The sequence below is a fragment of the Scomber scombrus genome, chromosome 6 (assembly GCF_963691925.1).
Source record: "Scomber scombrus chromosome 6, fScoSco1.1, whole genome shotgun sequence".
NCBI classification, from domain to species: Eukaryota; Metazoa; Chordata; class Actinopteri; order Scombriformes; family Scombridae; genus Scomber; species Scomber scombrus.
Window position 1 is genome coordinate 17,283,789 of NC_084975.1, and position 20,758 is coordinate 17,304,546.

Here is a 20,758-nt window from a genome sequence, read left to right on the forward strand (position 1 = left end):
TGCAGTGTAGCCCAGCTTTTGTGAGAACAGTGAGAGGACTGTGCACGCCTGTGAATTGTCTCCTTGTTTCTGCTTTGCATCTGTTTTCTCTCTGTTTGAAAAAGTTGGAGGCCTTAAAGGAGTGGGCTTCTTCAGTCTCATGGGGGTTACACTCTCCCTCTCCATGGCTGTGGGAGTTCTCACAGACTGTGCAGTGGGAATGTGTCTAGTAGGGAAAAAACATGATGGCTGTGATGGTGATGTGTGTATTTGTGGTTTTGAGTCTGCAATCTATTAATTATTAAATGATAGGCTATGACTACTTGCAAAATGCTCAGCAGTGCCTCCTGATTTAACATAGTGTTACTATTTAGCTGCCATGAATACATATATGTCAGTTGACAGCTCTTGAGGTTGGCTAAATGCAATGTGTAACCTTGAAACATGTCCCCTCATTAGTCGGATTCATAACTTTTAACTGCTAATATTCACTTCATTAGAACTGTGAAATTGCTCACATTTAAATATATTTTAGGACATGAATTTCCGTTTTGAGAACACATTTGATACATTCGATTTAAACAACCACATTGATTGTTTTTATTTAGCATTATTAAACAGTGTGAAGTGTTAACAAGTAAAGTGTCTTAAGATTAATAATAACCAGCTGCACTTGATAAACATGTTGACACCTGAGAAGGCAGGGTTTTATCTGTGCATCTGTTATACTTTGTTGTTTTATATTATACAGGTTTTCCGCCTAGATACAGCATGCTCTGTGTTTAACCCCACTGTGTGTGCCGTATCATAATGACTCCCTTTAACATACTCACCACCTTACTAGTCACAGAGGACACCTCTCCCCAGGCAGCTGAGGCGGTGACCTGTCCGCCCCTGTGTGTGGCTGTTCTGGGGCCGGTCTTGGCCCCGGCACGTTAACGTGTGTGTGAGCGAAGCTGACAGGGAGAGAGAGTCCATGCCACTCCCTCCCCACCTCCTCAGGGGAAAAGGCTCGCATGGCAGAGCTGTCACCCAGGAGGTCGCTCAGTGTTAACGCTCCCGACACGGATTAAACACTAGTGGCCAGTGCCGGAGTGCAGGGTCAGTGTAGCCACCACTGACAGGCACCATGGGGCCCCCGCTGACTGCCCCGCTCCAGCCTCATACTGGCGCTACTCTGGCCCTGGCATGTGTCAGACAGGCGGGAAGACAACGGCCAGAGCTGGCCCTGTGAGCAAATGCTAATGCTTCGCCTTGCACGACTGCTCTTCCTGAGTGCTTTGATAAAGAACTGCTATCATTGTTGCACTGTACTGTGCAGATGTCCTTAAAAAACCACGACATATTTTTATTTCTTTTTATGTTTACCGAAATCACTGAAATTACTGAACATGTAATTCAGAAAAATGTTATTACATAATGTGAATTTTTATGGTTTAGTTTTGAATTTGTTGAGAGAATATAATTAATTACATTATTTATATGTGTATTTAGTTATGCTTTTAATACTAACATTTTTACTTTTGTTGTATTTTGTTTTCTATTAAGCTATAAAATAGGAAGAATTACGGTAATAATTTAATCAGAGTGGAAAAATAACCACCTAACCAGATACCCAGGTACATAATATTTGTAATGTATTTGAATTAAAAGTTGAATTGTAAGTTGCATCATACTTCAGATATGGCACAACTGACTTCTCCCCGCTGAAGAGGGACGTGATATTTCCCTCTTATTGCTCTCACTTGAATGTAGCCTCTCTCTCTCCCCCCCTCTCTCTCTCTCTCTCTCTCTCTCTTTCTCTCTCTCTCTATCCCTCTTTCTCCCCCTCTTCCTCTGTCTTTCTCTCTATCTCTCTCCCTCCCAAGTCGATAAGACTTGAGCTGAGCGTATGTGAAATATTTATTCAGCGTTAGCTCAGAGCACCATGGCTGCCCACACACTCTACCTGCCCCGAAGAGAAATCTTATCTGTGCTTCCTCTGCCTCCGTCACCCCCTGAAAGCCTGTCCCCACACTGGCCCAAGCTCAACACAAATTACATGTCTCATTGCTCTGCGTTTACAGCTACTTTAAAGCCTGCCGCTCCTGTCCCCAACATAAGCCCTCAGCCACAGATTCTGTTTCAGCGCGGCTGGAATAAAAAAGACCTGAGTGAGCTGAGCTGCTACTTATGCATTTGATTTATTACTGATTTTTTTTGTATTTTAATTGAGGAGGTGACGCAGATTAATTTTACTGGCCTTGATTTCACCCAAAAAAAGAATATCACTATCAAAGTAAAGGCTATTCAAGGTTGTGTAAAGGCTCCTATTTATTCTTTAAAATAATAATTGTTTTAACCTCTTAATATTCGTATATCCTACACTTCCTTTCTTTCACATACAGACACATACATACACAAACCCTGCAGTCTGTAGTATTAAACCCTTTCAGTATATGTTCACGTAATCTGGCATCCATCCACAACCCCCATGACTGACCCTCATAATGCTGGCTGGCGCTCTTCTCGCTTTGTTTAGCTTTCCAAGTGGAGTGCAACTGAGGAGAAGCAATGAAGATGCAGCCAAGATTAAATCTTTAGTGGTTTTGGGTGGTACATACTGTAGTCTTAAAAATAAGGGTATTTTTTGAAATGTACCATGTAAAAAAAACAAAAAAAACACTGGAACGATTTTAGTTTGCTATTTATGGTAATGATACTGTATGGCCGTGTGATGTGACATTAACAGTATAATGCATGTTATACTGATGTGGTACCATATTTCTATCCCATTGTCTGCAGTAGTGTGTAAGGACAGCATTTGGCAGCCTTGTAGTCTGGTGGTACTGTAAGTCTGGCAGTCAGAAGTTTGGGTTTGTAGATTGGGCCGCCCCCATCTCTGTTAATCAATTTACAGGATGGTAGAAACTCTTATAGAGCGTGTCTTTGTCCCTTTGTTCCTGCTACGATCCCTTCTCCCTCTCCTGGGAGAGTGTGGGTGGTGGGAGCTGCCATGCTTGCTCAGCTTTAAGTTATTTTATTCACACTTTTAATCGCTGAGTGCTTTATTATTAGGTGCTGGATTCTGCTGGCCAGGGGATCTGCATGAGAAGGCGCAGAATGCATTTAGTGGAATCATATTAATGGCACTATAAAACAAATCTGTCAGGCTGTTCTTAACCCTGCTGGCAGAATTGCTCTGCCCAGGGTTGCCCCCTTCTCCAAGCGCTTACAGGTGGCTAAGGAGAGTGCATCTCCATCATCTACTCCACCGTGTGCTAATAGTTTTATTAATTCATTGTTTTTTTTCTCCCTAGGCACCCCATGCATAATCATACAGACATTTTTCAGCTAAATGGTGTTTGTCAAGGGAGGTTTCCTACATTAGAAACACTCCTCCCAGACATACATACTAACACTAGTTCAATTACAAGTCGTTCGTTATCTACTTCTGCTGTGTGTAGACCTAGATGCCCAGGTATACCATTAATTATTACCCACCTTTTTATGTGTTTGTTGCTCTATATCCTTTTTGGTTAAATAAATGACTGTTTTATTGCTCATGCAACGTATTAGCATTGTTGTGTTAAAAAAGTTCAAGGTTTTACTTGTTGTGCCTAGTTTGTTGACGGATGAAAAATATACAGTCAAGCCTTTACAGTTGAAATGGAGCCTATCTTTGATGGCAATTAAAATGTGGATTATTTTGTATACAAATTTACACTCAAGCCTGAAAGGTTGCACTTTGTCTAACATATCCTTTAATCACTCAGCTCCTTGCTAATAAAACATAAACCACTTAGTGGGGAATTGGTTCTGTCTCCGTTTCACAGAAACTCTAGAGAATGTGAGGAGACAAGGGGAAGATATAGTCCTGCCTCTGCTCATTATTGTGGGATATCTGACGGCAAAGTCTCAGTCTGTGCACCTGAGTGAAGGAATCTGAGAGGTTTTCCCAGATGTTTCTTTCCATCGTTTTTATTAGTGTTAAAAAAGCATGTAAATCCTGCACACATGGGCTGACATACCATGAGGGAGGAATTGAGAAGATATTTCTGACAGTTTTGGTTTATACCCTCATTTAAGCACTCAGTTTAGACACAAGGCATTGTATTTCTGTAGGCTTTTATCTTGTCCACTGAGCCAGAACGCGGTGAGAAGAAATTTGCATTAGTGGGCGATTATGAATACCTGTGACAGATTCTCTCTGCCGGCTCCCTGGGCGGAAATGAATTGGCTCCCTCTGTTGACTTGCACAGGAAGACAGAGACCAAGCAATTAGACTTTAGTGGTTAATGTAGCAGCTTTTGCAGGGAGGGCAAGGAGGTTCAACATTCCTGCTGGGCTCATGTCAGTTTCCAGGCACATTTCCCCTCCTTTTCTTTTCCTTTTTTATGAGAATACTGGGAATATGACAAGCTACCTGTCCACCAGCCAGCTGAATTCCTTTGGGGTGAGAGAAGCGTCGCTTTAGAATTGCCTCATGGGAACTGAGGTGACAACACATGACGTAGGTTATTCATAACAGAGAGGAGATATACTGCAGCTACTTCTGCACATCATGCATATTCATTGTTTACCTTTTTTATCCCCCACCAGCTCTAGTTTGTTGCTGTATACGTAATTCAAATGAGCTCTTTAAAAAATGACCATAACATATTGTTCATTTCTTCACATCTTGGTCATCCCACTGTGTTTCTACATGTAGCTTGGGCTCACCACCATGTCCCAGGTTGTATTGAAGCAGTAAAGTGGTGAAGCCTAGAGCAGTCGGGCCACAGTGTTGTCTGCATTACTCATGGTTCACGTTTCCCTGGTGGCTGTTTGAACCTAGGCCTGATGTGGCAGTAGGTAGACTGCCCCCCAGAGCAACATACACAGACTCTGCATGCTTGCTATGACAGGAGCAGTCTGCTGTTTACAGGCCTACTATTGAGGCCTGAAGGCCCCAGTGTTTCACATCCTGTCTCGGGCTTAACTCAAACATATTGTTCGTACTCTAAGCAGCCTGCAGCTCTTTGAGCCTGGACTGCACAGTGCTACCATCATGTGAGCTCCGCATAGCAGATATATTCACTGTTTTGAAATAAACTTGATATGAAAAACTTGTTAAGAAAGTAGAGTCATTTGCCCCTTTTACATATCTTTTTCAAGGGGTGACTGTTACACTATTATTCTGCCTCGCTGTTCTGTATTAAAAGTACAAACACGAAATGGAGGGCAGGGCATTTTTGTTCCACCATTAAGCCAGAAGTAGAAGTAGTCACATTGCGTGAAACTACACACACTAGACACAGACACTGTTGTGTTACATGTCATGCCATTTGAATCCAGGACAGGGTGTCATTATACCAGCTTTGTTTGGTTCAGTCTAAAAAAGCAAAGCCAGCATAATGTCGGGTCTTCTTTACAGTAATATTGCAGGATCTCTGTATAAAAGGGGCTAATTTTATTGATGCAAAGGATGCATTAATTATAGATGTTGCATATAAAGTATGAAGGAAAAATTTACATTGTGAAAGATGTCTGTGGTAAATAGAAGTGGACCATATGTTGGGTGTATTGGCACATAATCACACTATAATATATTTTAAGATTCAACTTGCTGTGGGGGACATTTTTATTTCATCCCTGTCAACCTGCTGGTGTGATCCTCCTCACACATTCCTGATAATTTCAGTTGGAGACAGACTCATTAGGGTGTCACTAAACGGGTTTAAATGCAGCCGTCCAATTAGTGCTCTGCTGTGAAATGCAGTGGGTGTTGTGCAACGTGCTTAGCACCACTCCTTTACAGAATTATGAGGGATTACTCATTCAGTGTGATCCATCTTATTTCTACCAGGGGTCTTGGCTTTTCTCAGTATCATCGCCACTGAGGGGGTAAATGTTGCAAATGCTTCTCCAGTTGCCATATGTGCCTCGTCAGAGAGCCTCGCTGCTTCTGTATCTAAGAGGATTTGATGTGCTAGTTAAAAGACAGCATACCATGCCTATCCATGTCATACTTTCTGTTCAGCAGTAAGGCACTCTGCCAGCGCAGTGTTATTGGGGTATATAAATAGGATTTCAAGATATTAAAAGTTGCCCCTGAATGTCTGTTACTTTCAAACCACTAAGAGTAAAATCTGTTGCCATCGGCTGTAAATCTCAGAGGCTTTACAGTCTGTAGTGCCTTTCATGAGATTTAGGACGTGGTTAAATCCATTATATATTTTGTTTTGGGAACAGGCTTGCTGAGATTTGAAAGCTGGGTGAGGGTGCTATAGCGTGATGTGCTTTGCGTTATGCTGTCACGTTCTGTCTCCTCAGATCTTCCTGGTGACGGTGTGGCACGGGGAGCTCTTCATGCTGCCCCTCTTCCTGCTTCTGCTCATCGGCTGGAACTACTTCCACCTCACCAAAGGGAAGGCCAGTTCCAACCAAGACCTGGTGAGTGACAAGGACCAGAAACTCTTCAGTATTTATACATCTAGAGTACAATCTAAAACTACACTGAAAACCTAATGTAATGAAAACCTTTTTGTTCACATGAACAAATTGCCAATTTTTAATATTAATAACAATTGTTATACAATGACATTTACGCAATGTGCAGAAGCTATTCTATAAAATTCTCTGCAGAGTACAGTCAACTGGTTAGATTATTTTCAACTAAAATTGAATCACTGTAAAGGCACATATAGCCTTTAGTCTGTTGATATACGTATATATAAACAGACAATCTCACCACATCCGTAAAGACAGACTATTGCTCTCTCCTGAACATACCATTGTGTCCTCTATCTACTGTTATGGAAATTATGTTTGCCCTACACATGTCTGTGAAGGTTAATGCTGTTCACACTTTTGACTGCCCCCCAATTTCACTGTGTTGTAAGCCTTCTCACCGGCCAGCCAGGGGCCTGGCCTGCTCACACACCCTCCCCAGAGCTACATCCCCAGCCCAGTGATTGTGTTTATGGCTGCTGGCAAAGATGCCGTCTCTGGGCAATGTTAAAGCCTAGGCTCACCCTCATATCCAGTGTGGAGACACTGTCACCCCTCTGTGACCCTCTGGCCAGCAATGACACAGCTTCGTTCCCAGGCAATGTCACAGTGTGTGCCACAGTTGGGTCAGGGATGACTTGATATAAAGTGATCTAGGCAACAGCATCCAAATTAAATGTTTTTTTCTTTCCTCTTTCTGTTTTTCTGTGTGCTTATATTGTGGAGAAATGAGATTGCTTTGGTGTGACAGTGCTCTTGTGAGGAAGGCCCTCTTTCACCTCTCCTTTTGTGTGAGGTCACCCCTGTGATTCAGTCTCTATGGAAACAAGCCTCTCCCAATAGGGGTGAATGTACTCAAAGAAAATTTCATTACTAGGTGTTTGTTAAAAATGCTCCAGTGCCCACATGTCCCGTTCGTTTGAAATCACCCTGTACCCTTTATTTTCTCTTAGGTGAACATGAGCATTGGCGACGACGAAGAGGAGGGCGAGAAGGTATTTTATCTTGTCTCTTTTTGCCATTTTAGGGGATAATATGTTTTGGTGGAACATTATCACCTCATAGTTTTCACTATGAATATAAATCTTTTAAGGTTTACCATAAACACTGTCTGTTTTAACATTTCATAGTGACATTAATCAGTGGCTTGTGGCTTGTATAAAACATTTTCTGGCTTATCATAAGTGTGAGGACCTAAAGACCTTCTTTTAAAAAAAAAAAAAAAAAAAAAAGAACATGTCTGCATGCTTCTGGTGGCTATAAATTCATGTTTTATAAAGTAGCTTTGATTCTTATACAAATGAAGTATATTCTACCAAAGTAAAGATCCATTCAGCTTCTAGTTGAGATTTTAGCATAGTCACAATGACAGAGGCTCAGAAGCTCTTTTTCTTACTAATAATAGAATATTTTCATGCATCACAAATGAGTGTAACATCTATGAAACTGCAGCATTCTGTTCCTGTGGGTATTCAGTGTCACTCTACAAATGCACTCCGCTGAGATACCGCAGCCCTTTGAAAATCTATAAATCAAATTTAACCGGAATCATCAATTACATTTTGCACAGCTGTTGGGGACGATATCAGTAGATTTTGTGTATCATCATTGTCTAAATGGAACACAAATGTTGAGAATGACCTTTACTACCAGAACAAATGAACAAAGTACAATAACACAACAGTAAACTTTATACTTTACCCTAAAGGTTATGAGTCATTTTCACTTGTTCATTTGTGAGATATCGTAAATTACGTTTATTAATATATCTCTCTTGTGTCTCCTGAAAAACTAAAAACAACAGGAAATCTTTAAGTAGCTTGAAAATTATACTTCCCCACAGCACCTAATATTCAATTACACTCATCCCACTGTTTTCTGTAAAGAAGGAAGAGTTAACAGGGATGTGTATTATTGCTTCATGGCAATGAAGTGTGGAACTAACACAAAGCCTCCAAGCAATGACCCTTGTGCTGCATGTCTAGGCCCAGGATTCATATCCATAATGCGCTCAATATATTCTGTTGTGACGACCTGGGGCTACGAAAAAAGCCAGCTCCTTTTAAAAACACAGGCACATCCACCAAATCCTGTCTGAAAGGATGGGCTAATTCACAGATGAAGCTCGCATGATATGTCTGCTCACACAAAGTGGGAAGCCGTACTTGCTATCTTTGCTAAGAACAGGCAAACTGGTACAGCAGCACTGATACAGAAAATTCAGTAGTTTTGTTGATATTGAATCGGACAGGATTAGCTTCATTCACTGAATTTAATATTTTTGCTTCACAGAAGGATTATTACATCTGTCTTTACCTTGAAACCACAATATACGATAGAGGAATGCCTAATTTTTTAGTTGAGGCAATGGCAGCGTCTTTAGAAAGATGTACGATTTTCTCAATACATTGCATGTGTTTTCGGAACTTCAGCCTTCGCCTCTTAAAGCTTTTTGAAAGGTTTTCATGAGCCTCCTAAGCCCTTTCACACTCTGAGGAAATGAAATATCTCCTTTCATTTACTAATTAAGCAGTCACCCATGTTTGTTTTAAGCTGTCAGCTTTAATTTAAAGTGGCTTATTTGAAAGTCTTGTTATGGTCTTGCTGTCACTTGAATGTGATATCATGCAGTTAGATCAAACAGTGTAGATTTACACTGCCTATCAAAGTCTTCTTTAAAAATATTTGGGGTTAAAGAGTGATCAGTGTTAAATTTGATGACTTCAAAGCCTTTGCTTTTTTCCCCTACTCTTTCCTCTAACATGTGAATAAAGGCTTTCCCTCTGAGAAGGTTATGATTACCACTCAAATATGTTTTTATCCCCCATTTTCCCCCCTTGAGGAAGGAAATATGTAAACCTCAGGCAGAGCACCAAGAATGTGAAGGCATGACGTTAAAGAGAGACGAAAGGCAAGCCAGTGTTACAGCAGGATAATACAGAACAGATTCTCTGCCTGTGAACAAATCTGTCCTCAGGGAAAGAGACAGCTTACAAATTATGTGTGTGCAAAGTGACTTCCCTTTGGCCTTAGGTATCAATTGTGCAGATAGACAATATTTAATCATAACATAAAGAAACAGAGAGGCAAAACAAGTCCATAGATCTCCAATAGAATAGAGGGAAGATGAAACAGCCCTTTCATGCCCCCCGGCTGGCAGAGCTGGTCTGGGGTTGACTTGCTCCCAGAGCCCAGCCCTGGGGAGTTGGGGGGAGCAAGAGAGGTGGTTTTGGAGGTGCTAGACTGGGCTTGGGGGTTACTGCATCTCTCACCCGATAGTCCACAGTAACCGCTGGTTCTCCTTGAGCATACCAGTCAGACAAACTGCCCATGCTATCATCTGTGGCGTGCATTATGAGAGCTACTGCACACGGACCGACCATTACATTAAAACCTCTGAGAGCATTTTTTCTTTTTTTATTTCAGCAAATTGTTTGTTAGCTTATTTTAGTTCTGTATGAGATCATTTGCCTGGAAAACAGGTGTCTTTCATTTGGATGTACTTCTTATCTTTGTCAAAAAACTCACTAGAAAAATATTCAGTCTGAGAATTTAAATTTGGCACCGTTTACTCTAATTAAAATGATGCTAAATGAGCTTTTTCCAGCCTTTGATAACACCCCACATGTCTGTGAGAGTATGTTTACCTTTGTGCATGAGATCAAATTGGCTCTCCATTACTGCGCCTTAAAAGGAAGCTTTTACAATTTTATCTGAAATGAGAATATGATTTCACACAGGTTTTCTAATCAGTAGACATTTAGGATTCATTTAGTCCATCCCCCAGTTTAACCATCTTTTTCCATTTCAGATGGAGATTCTATTTATTTTTGTTTTCTGTGCACTGCTGTGCACTGGTGTACATGCCGAAAAGAGAAATGAACAAAGATAAAGAATATCATCAAACGATTAATGTAGGAATGACTTCAGTGTTGGTCGCCAAGGAGATGGAGGATTTCAAGAATCTTAAAGGAGATGAATAATGATAATCATAAGAGCTCTGTCTCTTGATTCCTACTTCAGAGTGCATCTATTTGTCTGTTGTCTTTTTTTCTTTTAGAAATGAAAGCCAGTATAGTTTCTCTTTTTTCTGCCAGAGCTATATTTCTGGCTATATTTACCTCGCATGTGTATTCTTTGCAGTTAAGTAATGTCACTTATTAGATTTTAAATTCTAAACCATGTAATTGGGTCGCTTAGACAAGTTTAAATAGAAACATGAAAAGGAATGTGAGACTAACTGATGAGGCTCCATATCGAGTGAGCTATCATTTCTCAATGCGTGGCTCTTAAGGTCCATCAGGAGCTCACTGACATGAGTTGTAATGGCTTTTAGCAGACTCTAACAGTGTTCCCTGCTTTCAAAATAAACTTGGGATAAAGAGCTCAATTAACACCTGATGTGGAGTAAAAGACACACATGAAGGCTTGCCCAGCCCCCTCAGTGCAGTAGAGCAAGATGACACATAAACACTGATAGTCATCTTTCCCCATGATGAGACCATGAGATGTAAATCCCAAGGAAAGCATATTTGTGATACTTTTTCCTTTTTTGGACAGTGCTGAGCCTCCAGTGTCTGTCCAGATCAGAGCCCAGTGGGGGAGGCTCTGCTAGTGTGGGAATTGCTCTCTTCCTGCGCTTTTGGTGGAGGAGAGTGGGCCTGACAGTGGGGAGTCTCTCTGTGCTGACAGACAGTGTGTTCCCAGGGGCTGCCTCATGAGGCTCTGATAAAGGCATTCTGTCTGGACCCTGTCAATGCACACAGGCTGCGGCTTCGGCTGACTTGTAACATAAACATATAGACATCCTCAAGCCTCCTGTTAGGGTCCATCAGAGTGCCCTCCCCCAACACTCTCATTCCCCCCTCCCACCCTCCTCTCTGTCATCATTCCTGTCATTATTTCCTCCTTTTGATGTGAGGCTTTTCAGCCCTCTTTAGCTTGTGTTACTTGTGTTATCTCTGGTCACTCCTCTGCCTCTGGAAGGCTTCACACTCATCGTTATTTTTTGCCTTGATCTAAACACATTCATTTTGCTTTGAGACAAACCCTCCAACCCCTTCATATGTTGACTTATTGCTTGCCAGGCTCAGTCATTATTATGTCAGTGCATTAAAAATAAAAGTTGTTATTTGTGACAGGATTCATAGAAATGCACATCCAGCTGGTGCTCTACGAAGGGTGAAGTGTTTCATTCATGCAGAGAAAGTGTTGAAGCAGGTTAGAAAGACTGGACTGACAGATTTGTAAAAACATGTTCAAACTTGTCCTGTGCAGGCAGTTGGAATGGAATCTCTCCTAAGTTGTGAGGCCCCTGCTCTTCTTGTCTAGGTCGTCTAGTCTGCCTGATTGCGGATGGCCATTTTGTGTACTTTTCATCTACCAGAGAGTCTTGATTGTGCTGCACTTGTGCAACAGCTCCATTGTGTGTGGCGGACAAAAGCTGAAATCTCACAGCCATCCACATAACAGCTTCTGAGCACTGAGTCTGTCTCATCTTCAAAAGCATAGTCTGAAGATATACAGTGTTTGCTCATTATGGGCCATTCAATAGATAAATCACACATAATAGCCCAGCAGAGATAAACTGGTCTTTGTCTACCCTGCCCAACAATTGACATACAGTGTACCTCATCAGAGATTGTGCATTTTTTTTCTTTTTCAGGAATCCGGAAAAAAGGGTTTGATGGATAAGATACATATGGTGCAGGAAGTAGTGTTGGCTGTCCAGAACGCTTTGGAAGAACTCTCAAACATTGGAGAGCGAATCAAAAAGTAAATAACCATTTTGTATTTATCACAGCAGTATTTACTTTATTTATCTTTTCTTTTTTTGGATTCATAGTTGTTGTAGAATCAACATTAATCTGACACAATAATTCTCTCACAGCATATTCAACTGGTCGGTCCCATTCCTGTCATGTCTGGCATGCTTAGTGCTGTTTCTGGCAACAGCACTGTTATATTTTATCCCAGTGCGATATATTGTGCTGATATGGGGTAAGTTCTACGTTTTTTATTTTATTTTAATTGTATTCATAACATTTTTATATAAATGATACCAAAAAGCTAATTACTGCTTGCTTCTTTATAGATTCTTAATTCTTACGACCATAACATCCTAACAAAAAGTAGAAGAAACAATGCTTATACCATTGTTGCAACACACAACTGTTGTTCAGTGTTTCTAACTGCAAATCCATGATTTAATGAAGTGCAGGAATTTAAGAACTCTGCCATCCTTACACCTCTGCAAATGCACAGAGATCAGACAGCTGCAGAGGTTTGCTCTGCTCAGTGTGGGCTGATATGGCAGAGCCCAGCAGAGGCAAGGCCTAGGGTTTGTGTGAAAACAAAGCAAAGCAGAGGTAGAGTAGCAAGCTGTATATAATACATGATGTCCTTGGGCAGTCTGTAGGCTCCTGGTCTAGCCTCTCATTATCTGCTGTAGTCATACAGAATAGACAGTCATCTCAGTGGTCAGGGAGATATACTGCCCTTAACAGGCTCTCCTCCTCCAGCTGTAAGCCCACAACCACTGTACTTCCACACTGCCTTCAACACAATCAATACCAAAAAACCATCATATCAAACAAAAACACACAGTTTGAGACACTCCTCTGCCTCCCCAGTTAACCCCCATCTTTGTGGTTGCAAGGCAAGTCTTTCAAGTTGCTTGCACATATTTAAGTCCTTAGGTTCTTTGTCTGCATGTTGAGGTAAGGCAGTACCAAGCTGCGAATATAATGGTCCCATTACAAGACCCCAGAGATATTTTTTCTCTGTGGTATGCAGCCATGTGCAAAGTAAATATAGAAATGATCAGTTTGAAGGAAACAAAAGTCAGAAATAGCTACCATGATCTTGTGCCTGTTTTTCAAATTGAAGTAACTAATAGATTGATAAGGAAAGAATTTCTTTCTTCCTATCCACACTTGCCTCTATTGTATTGGCCATTTTAGCTGAAGAGTATAGTTTAGCTGAAATAGCATCATATAATACAGAGCTCCATGCTGTACACAGATAGTGTTATACAACTTGTTTCATCATTATTAGTTTTTACACTCTAAAACTGTGTAAAACATGCTGGTCAGTATGACACCTTTATTTATTAATGTGTTCTTGTTTATACAGGCGTTAACAAATTTACCAAGAAGCTGCGCAACCCATATACTATTGACAATAATGAAATACTGGATTTCCTCAAGAGGGTGCCTTCTGATGTTCAAAAGGTAAGGGTCCAATTTTACATACAGATAGGGAGGGAATTCCCTAAAGAGGTCTGCATTATTTGCTGTAACAGAATTCCCAAGTGTTGAGGAAATATATCCTCTAGCTTTGTTTGATTATTAATGATATCTCGCCTTTAAAGCAGCACTGGCCCAATTATTCCTCAGTGCAGTACCATGTAGTCGCTGTACTGCCTGAGTGAGGTGATGCTCAGATCTGTCCTCAGCCATATTGCTGCAGCCTCACCCGTTATTAGTAATTTTGTCTGTCTGATTGAAGCGCTAGCCTGTGACATTAAAGTTGGTGATTGGCTGAGGGCCAGCAGAGGGCTCCTGACGTCTCTGGCTGTTGTGTCAGTACAGAAACTCTGATGTGGCCTCAGTCACTTCAGGGTGGTAGAGTCAATTAATGTAGTCGTGAGCCCCGGTCGTCTTGCTGGGTGCCATATGTGATTACATATTAGCCATGGCTGATATGTCATTTGCATTTACATCACAGAGCTGGGGAGAGCTGACAGGGTGTTGTAAGTGGTGCTGGGTGCTCGCCGTTCTCTGACTGAGAATTTTGCTCTGCCAGGAAATGAAGTGCCACAGTAGAGCCTTCATCTCGCAGGTAACTCACCAGACAGAATTCAGTGACAGCCTGGATCTGGGAAGACACTCTCACCTCAGTCTGTTCCTCTTCTGCACCCTTGATGTTGTCCTGCAGCAAGCCGTTACTGACTTCTCTGTGATGTTGGAGGGAGCCTGTGTTGTTTGAGATTTGGCTGACTGAGTTGGCAAAACAAGGTGGCGAATACATTTTGATTCAGAATGCTTTGTATGTCTTCTTCCCCCATTGGGATACAATGTTTGAGCTTTGAAAATGACTCACATTCAAATCCCATGGAAACAATACTTTTTAGCCTTGTTTAAAAGAGAAACTACATCTTGAAAAAAGCTCCAATCATAAAAAAACAAAACACCCTTAAGATTCATCATAAGTATGTTTCATTATGTACTGTGAAAAATAATCTTAACATCATATACACAGGAGACCCAAAACAATAGACCACATATTTTGTTTTTGTTGACTTAGAACTTCAATCCTCAGATAGGTGTGGACACAAAAACACCACAAAGGCTGAAAATTGACTCCTGTCTTTCTTGCAAATGTGACTTGGCAATTAGTGCCTGCGCAAATCTACAAAGTCTGCCTCAAACGGGGACTTCTGACAACACTGTGTCTGTCCTGAAATAAGAAGCATCTGTCAGTTCTGAGGACAGTTTCATGTTCTGATGCAGGAGGCAGTCACTTTGTTCCCACATTCCATCTCCCATTCTAATAATGGAGACCAGCTAATTAGCATAGAGTTCTTACCTTTATTCAACAGATTCAACGTATTGTTTGAGCTCAGCAAGCATGCTTCAAAAGCAAGTTTACAAATTCTAGCCCTTCTCCTTTTCACTTTACCCTATGATCAGACTTATTTGGATTATGGTGGCAATTTTGAAAACAAAAAAAAATGGACAATTAAATCTAATTTCTTGAATGTCAAAGATAACACGACTTTATAACATATATTTATTTTCTCAATCATCTGAACATCAACACATTTCTGAAAAAAATGGAAGTATGCAACTTGAGTGAACATGTCTCAAGCTTAATTCTACATTTGTAGAATTAACAAGGAGAAGAAAATAAGGTTGCAAGTTCAGATGTTATATTACAGGCCTAATTTTTGCCTGGAGAAATCAAAGTCACACCAAGGATCTGTAAGAGAGTTGATAACTTCTTAACCTAAACAACATTGGCTTTGTAGTATTTTTGTTCTTCAACAAAGTTTTCTTTAGGGGACATAACTTACAGTGAGTGATTATGCAGTTTGCAGTTCCCTCACTGGCCTGGCAGGTCATCTCAACAGTTGATGTCTGTTTCTAATATTGTGATTGTGGTGCAGAATGAGGGGGGCGTACACTGGTACCGAACCCTTGACTCTTCAAATCCTTCCTCCCTGTGATTAATCCCCTCTGCTCCTGTGTTTAAAAAATGATTCATTACAGGCGAGCCTGCCTCGCTTTCCCCTGCACCAGCTCTCCTCAGGGGAGCCATTACCGTGCGCTCCACTGAGCTCGGATTACCTGCCTCTGACCAAACTCCTGTTTGTTTTTACAGGTGCAGTACAGCGCGTTGAGAGCGCCCACCAGCCAGAGCCAGCCACGGAAGAAAAGGTAAGCTCTACGGACATGCTAGATGAAAAGCTGGTCTCTTTTTGAATATGGTACGACGCAATCCACCTGACAACAATGCTCCAGTGCCAGCAGAACCCACGACCTTGTGCACCCCACCATAGCACCCTAACTCTGCCCCCTGCTGCTGAGGGGCAGCCAGCCGCACTCTGGCTTGTGTGTTTGCCACCCCCCTGACAGGGGCTGTGAACTGCAGCAGCTAGGAGGGCAGCACATGGCGCTGTCAATCACAAGCCTGGAGGTAAAGAAAAGAGAGTGCTGCAAGGCTAAGCCTTCATCTTTGGATATAATTTAAAAAAGGAATGAAATGCGCTGGGTTTGCCTTACCTCAGACATCCACTATTTTGCTTCCTTTTTTTTTTCTTTACTGTGGTGAAACTGAGAAATTTGCCTTAAGGTAAAGTTAATACAAGCTTAACACTTTATGGAAAACAAATGGCAATATTTTTTCCCTATCCATGTGTTCATGTAATTAAAAGTTAAAAGGTCATGTATGGTATATTGCAATGAATATTTAAACAATCAGGGATAATTAATGTTTTGTCGCACATTAAACATTCAATTCTACTTTCCTTTTTGTGGTAATAATAACTGACAGCTTTCTTAATTTTATCTCAACAACAAATATATATTCATGTACTGTATGTGTATTATTATTGGCTCACTTCATTTTTTAAACTAGAGTTTCTATGTTTTGTTGATTAAGAGAGAGTTTTATCATATTCAGTATTGTGTCTATCATCAAATGAAGAATTTATCCTGAATAAAAAATCTTGATCAGTTTGAGCTCCTGTTTTTGCCCGTGTTTTTCAATAACTGCACTTTAGTGAGGAGGGATTACACCACTTCTTTACTTGAATACACAGTAAACACATCTGATTACACAACACAGCCATTGGAACAGAGCTCACACACCGGCCACCGCTGCGCCTTGGTTACCGAGCTCACATCAAAGCTGTGTGGCTCCAGTGTGCTTCCTAATGCATTGCTTTGTTGCCTTCTCACAATAACAGGGTCCAGATGAGAGAGAAAGAGCTCATCTCACAGAGAGTACTCTCTCCATCCTCAGCACTTAGTGCTTTACATTTCCACTAAAATCACCTGGCCTATCAAATGGTTACGCACACACATACACGCATTGCTTTTTTCCATCTGTAACCCCACAATAGTTTTTTTCCAAGTAGAGAAATGATGTATATTATCCATCAATTTTCTCATTTATTATAAGTTTACACACCAAAAATCAATCAGACGCTTTTTGTCATTTAGATTTTTGCAAAACCGCTTAGCCTCTAACGAGAAAAAGTTTCCTCAAAATATTTACAATTAATACTGTATTGATTCATTATATAAACTAGTTTACATTTGTCAGTCAGTTGAACTTTCACCATGCAAATTAATGTGTACATGGAAAAATAAGGTTTCTCCTGCCGCTATCTGCTTTCTGTCTTTCTAATAGTAGACAAATGGCAAGTACTCCCTTTTGAAATACACATAGTTAGAATTGAAGTTGGGTTGAACTTAGGCTTGGACCCCAGCAATGAGAGTTTGTTCTGACTGATTGGGGGACTGAGCCTTGCGGCCGGGTGCCCCCCTCCTCGGCAGTAGCACGCTGGTGAAAGAGCATCCATCTGTGCTTTGTGAAGAGTTTGATTGGCTCAGGGGGACCTGATGGAGCCCCGGGCTATCTCTTTTGACAGGCTGATAGAGACATCACTGGGATCTCCCAGGAGCTGCCACCAGGGGTCCATTTCAAAGTGAGAGGGTGTGGAGGTGACCCTGAGCTTCTGACGAGCCAAATCCCACACACTGGCTGAAACCCTCCTACATTCCTGGCTCCATAGGGGCTGGTGGAGGGGTGGGGGGTGGTTTTGGCTGTGCTGGGAGGAGGGCAGTACTGGGAAGGTGGGGTGTGGGGGGTGGAGGGTACAAGCAGATCACTGGCAAGACCCGATGAAGTGTCCCCAAGAGGTGAAACCAATTAAGCAATACTCCCAGGGTACTTTTAATCGACATTTTAGCAAACAACCAAATTGCCGCACCAGGACATCTAAATCTCTCTGATGAGACATGTAAAAATAAGAACCTGACAATTAGGAGGCATGTAAAACCCAATTTAAATAAAAAAGTCACTTAGAAGAATTGAAATTTTTAATTCAAAATAACATTGTGTCATGGGCAGATATATTATTGAGGCAAATGCTGCCAGTGACATTATGAGAGGTCATATGGGAATACGGTTGCCTGCCTCCAAGCTGTCAAATGTTTGAATCTGTGGCACTGAGGTTTTGGACTTGGATGTTCCCTGTATCATTCATAGTCAATGGATCATACAGAATAGTCTGACAGGGTTACAACAATTGTTGAATTGGCTCTGCATGCACCAATGCACACTCATGCTGTCTACTCACTCACACACACACACACACACACACACGCACGCACACACACACACACACACACACACACACACACACACATAAGCCCCTCTTCAAAGAGGTGTTATTATATTTAAGGAATTATTTATCAATGTATTTTCTCTTGGGAGGGCTGTGAATCTCTGCAGAGGAAGTCACTGTGCAATATGGTCCCCAAATGCAGTGGGGAAAATCCCTGGATGTTTTACAAGCTTGCTAATGAACATTTGAGCCACACAGCAGTTAACATTGTCTGATCACATTTTTTCTCCAGTAGTTGTTGTTGTTGTGCATGGTGTGGCAGTGATGTCTTCATCAGGCTGTCAAAAAGGAAGTGCCTGCAGCTGTGGCGGATCCCCCCAGAGCCTGTCACACTCCTTGTTTCCATGGCAGTCCTTCAGGCAGCACCACAGGCAGGCTGCGTGCAAGGACCCATACAACCTGTTTTTTCAGCAGCCGCTCCTGTGATGTTCAGCCCCGGAGCGGGCGTCAAACTACCAAGTGCAGAAAGAGAGAACACTACAGCCTTTCTCTCTGTCGCAGTTCTACGTTGCTTTACAAGGAGATGCATAGCAAAAAAAAAAAAAAAAAACTCATTTAAATAAGCCACAATTCTCAGCACCTCCTTAGTAATTGTTACATGTGCAATGCCATTGACCTCCTCTCTGAGAGACATAATGTGCACAGTAGGACAAAGTAACAAAAGCACAACTCATAGTTGACTTACATGTGTTAAAGCTCTTATGCAAGTGTTATTTGCTCTGCTTGTACCACCTGAGAAGCAGGTCATAGAGATCAGTTTGCTGCGCTCCAAGTACCAACTGGTTTAAATTAGAAGTGCAGAGGTTATAATCTGCCTCCAGACAGAAACCTGACACCAATAAAGAGCAGGATTTACTGAGCATCAACTCATCTGGAACACAATCTAAATGACAGACCACACTGTGTTTGCTACAGTTACTGATTGTTTTGTTTATGAGAGAACATATACCTGGCTGCATGGGGAACACTTAGAATTATGCTATAGCCTGCTTTTGCTATTTGTTCCACTTCATAACTTAACCAGTTGATTTAGTCTTTCACAGTGATAATAGATATAAATCATGGTAACAAGGATTGATGTTGTCTCTGGGAATAGGGGTGAAACTATGTCTGAGATAACAACAGAGAGAAAAATGGTCGCTAATAGCAGCTGTTTGCAGTGGCTCCAGTTTACTAACAATTCATTTTGAGGCCCACATTACACACTGGTGTTAAGACATGGCAAAAGCCATAATTCTTTGTAGCATCAAGAATAGAGGATGGCCTTTAAGAGCTGAAATTAAATCATTGGCCTTTAAAAGCATCTCTCTAAGGGGCAAGCTGCATTAATAGATTCAACTGATTCTGCTTTAATATTATTCAGAGTGCATTAAAATGAAGACAACAGCTGGGATCATGCCCGGTCTCGGGAGTATTGCTTGGGCCAATGAGTGCCGGCGAGATGCAATGCATGTCTGAGCACAACCTGCGCCCTGTGGGAGGGAGGGGAGGGACAAGGTCTCAGTGTTACAGGTGCAGGCCTGACAGTTGCTGTTCCCAGATCAGAGGTTGTTGGGTACTGACACTGGCCAAAGGACAGCTACTGCTTGACTCAAAAACAATGTCACATGGGACCAGACACCCAGCCACCCAGCCAATCAGGGCAGCTCCTGTCAGAATCATGACCATACTGCTTATGAGAACTACAAGAACCTTCAAACTATTAAATGTTTTCATAGCCACTGTGCCAAATACTCACAGACTCACTTTGTTATGTTGAAAAATGGATAAACTGTAGGAAAGTGCTCTGTGCTTTGAAAAAAAAGAGGGGCAATAAAGTGTTAAGCTTACTAACATTTGGTGTTACATCAGTGCTCTGTAGTTAGCAAGAGCGCACGCATCAGGAAACAATACAAAGAATAATTGAACTGCATATTTTATTCTAATTAACAGTGATATAACGCAATGTGACTCTCAGCCTCCTGAGAAAAGAGCACCATATTTTGTATGATGAATCTGCTAAAGCCACAGCTAGTCTCACCACTAACCCCTGGGGAATCAGGTATCATTAGAGATAGGAACAGATCTGCTTTTTGTCTCTGTGAAAGAAGGGGAAAACATTTCTTCAGTGCTGGCACATGGGTGAATGTGAAAGTGTTCAATATTAATAGCCTTTCATCAAGGACACAATTAGGACACCTCTATTTGACACATTCTATAGGTTCTGAATGAATATGGATATATGGTCCCAAGGAGGGAGCCATTGGCTGAATAACAAAGTGAAATCTCCAGCAAACCCGCCACAATGAAGAATGCACAACATGACAATCCGGAGCTGATGTATTTTGATCCAGTGTGGATTTAAAAGAAGCAATAGACTAAAAGAATATTATTATTAGCCTGATTTATAAT

The 20,758-nt window shown here is 41.4% G+C and overlaps 1 protein-coding gene across 1 annotated transcript in view; it reads left to right on the forward strand.

The window, feature by feature from the left end:
- The window catches only part of mctp2a (multiple C2 domains, transmembrane 2a), a 30,811-nt gene extending 14,917 nt beyond the window's left edge, over positions 1-15,894 (forward strand). The window contains exons 16-21 of the mRNA XM_062421500.1: positions 6,274-6,393; positions 7,404-7,445; positions 12,116-12,225; positions 12,341-12,450; positions 13,585-13,682; positions 15,835-15,894. Coding sequence (XP_062277484.1) covers positions 6,274-6,393; positions 7,404-7,445; positions 12,116-12,225; positions 12,341-12,450; positions 13,585-13,682; positions 15,835-15,894 — 540 coding nt within the window. The remainder of the gene's footprint in view (positions 1-6,273; positions 6,394-7,403; positions 7,446-12,115; positions 12,226-12,340; positions 12,451-13,584; positions 13,683-15,834) is intronic.
- Positions 15,895-20,758: the final 4,864 nt, after the last annotated feature.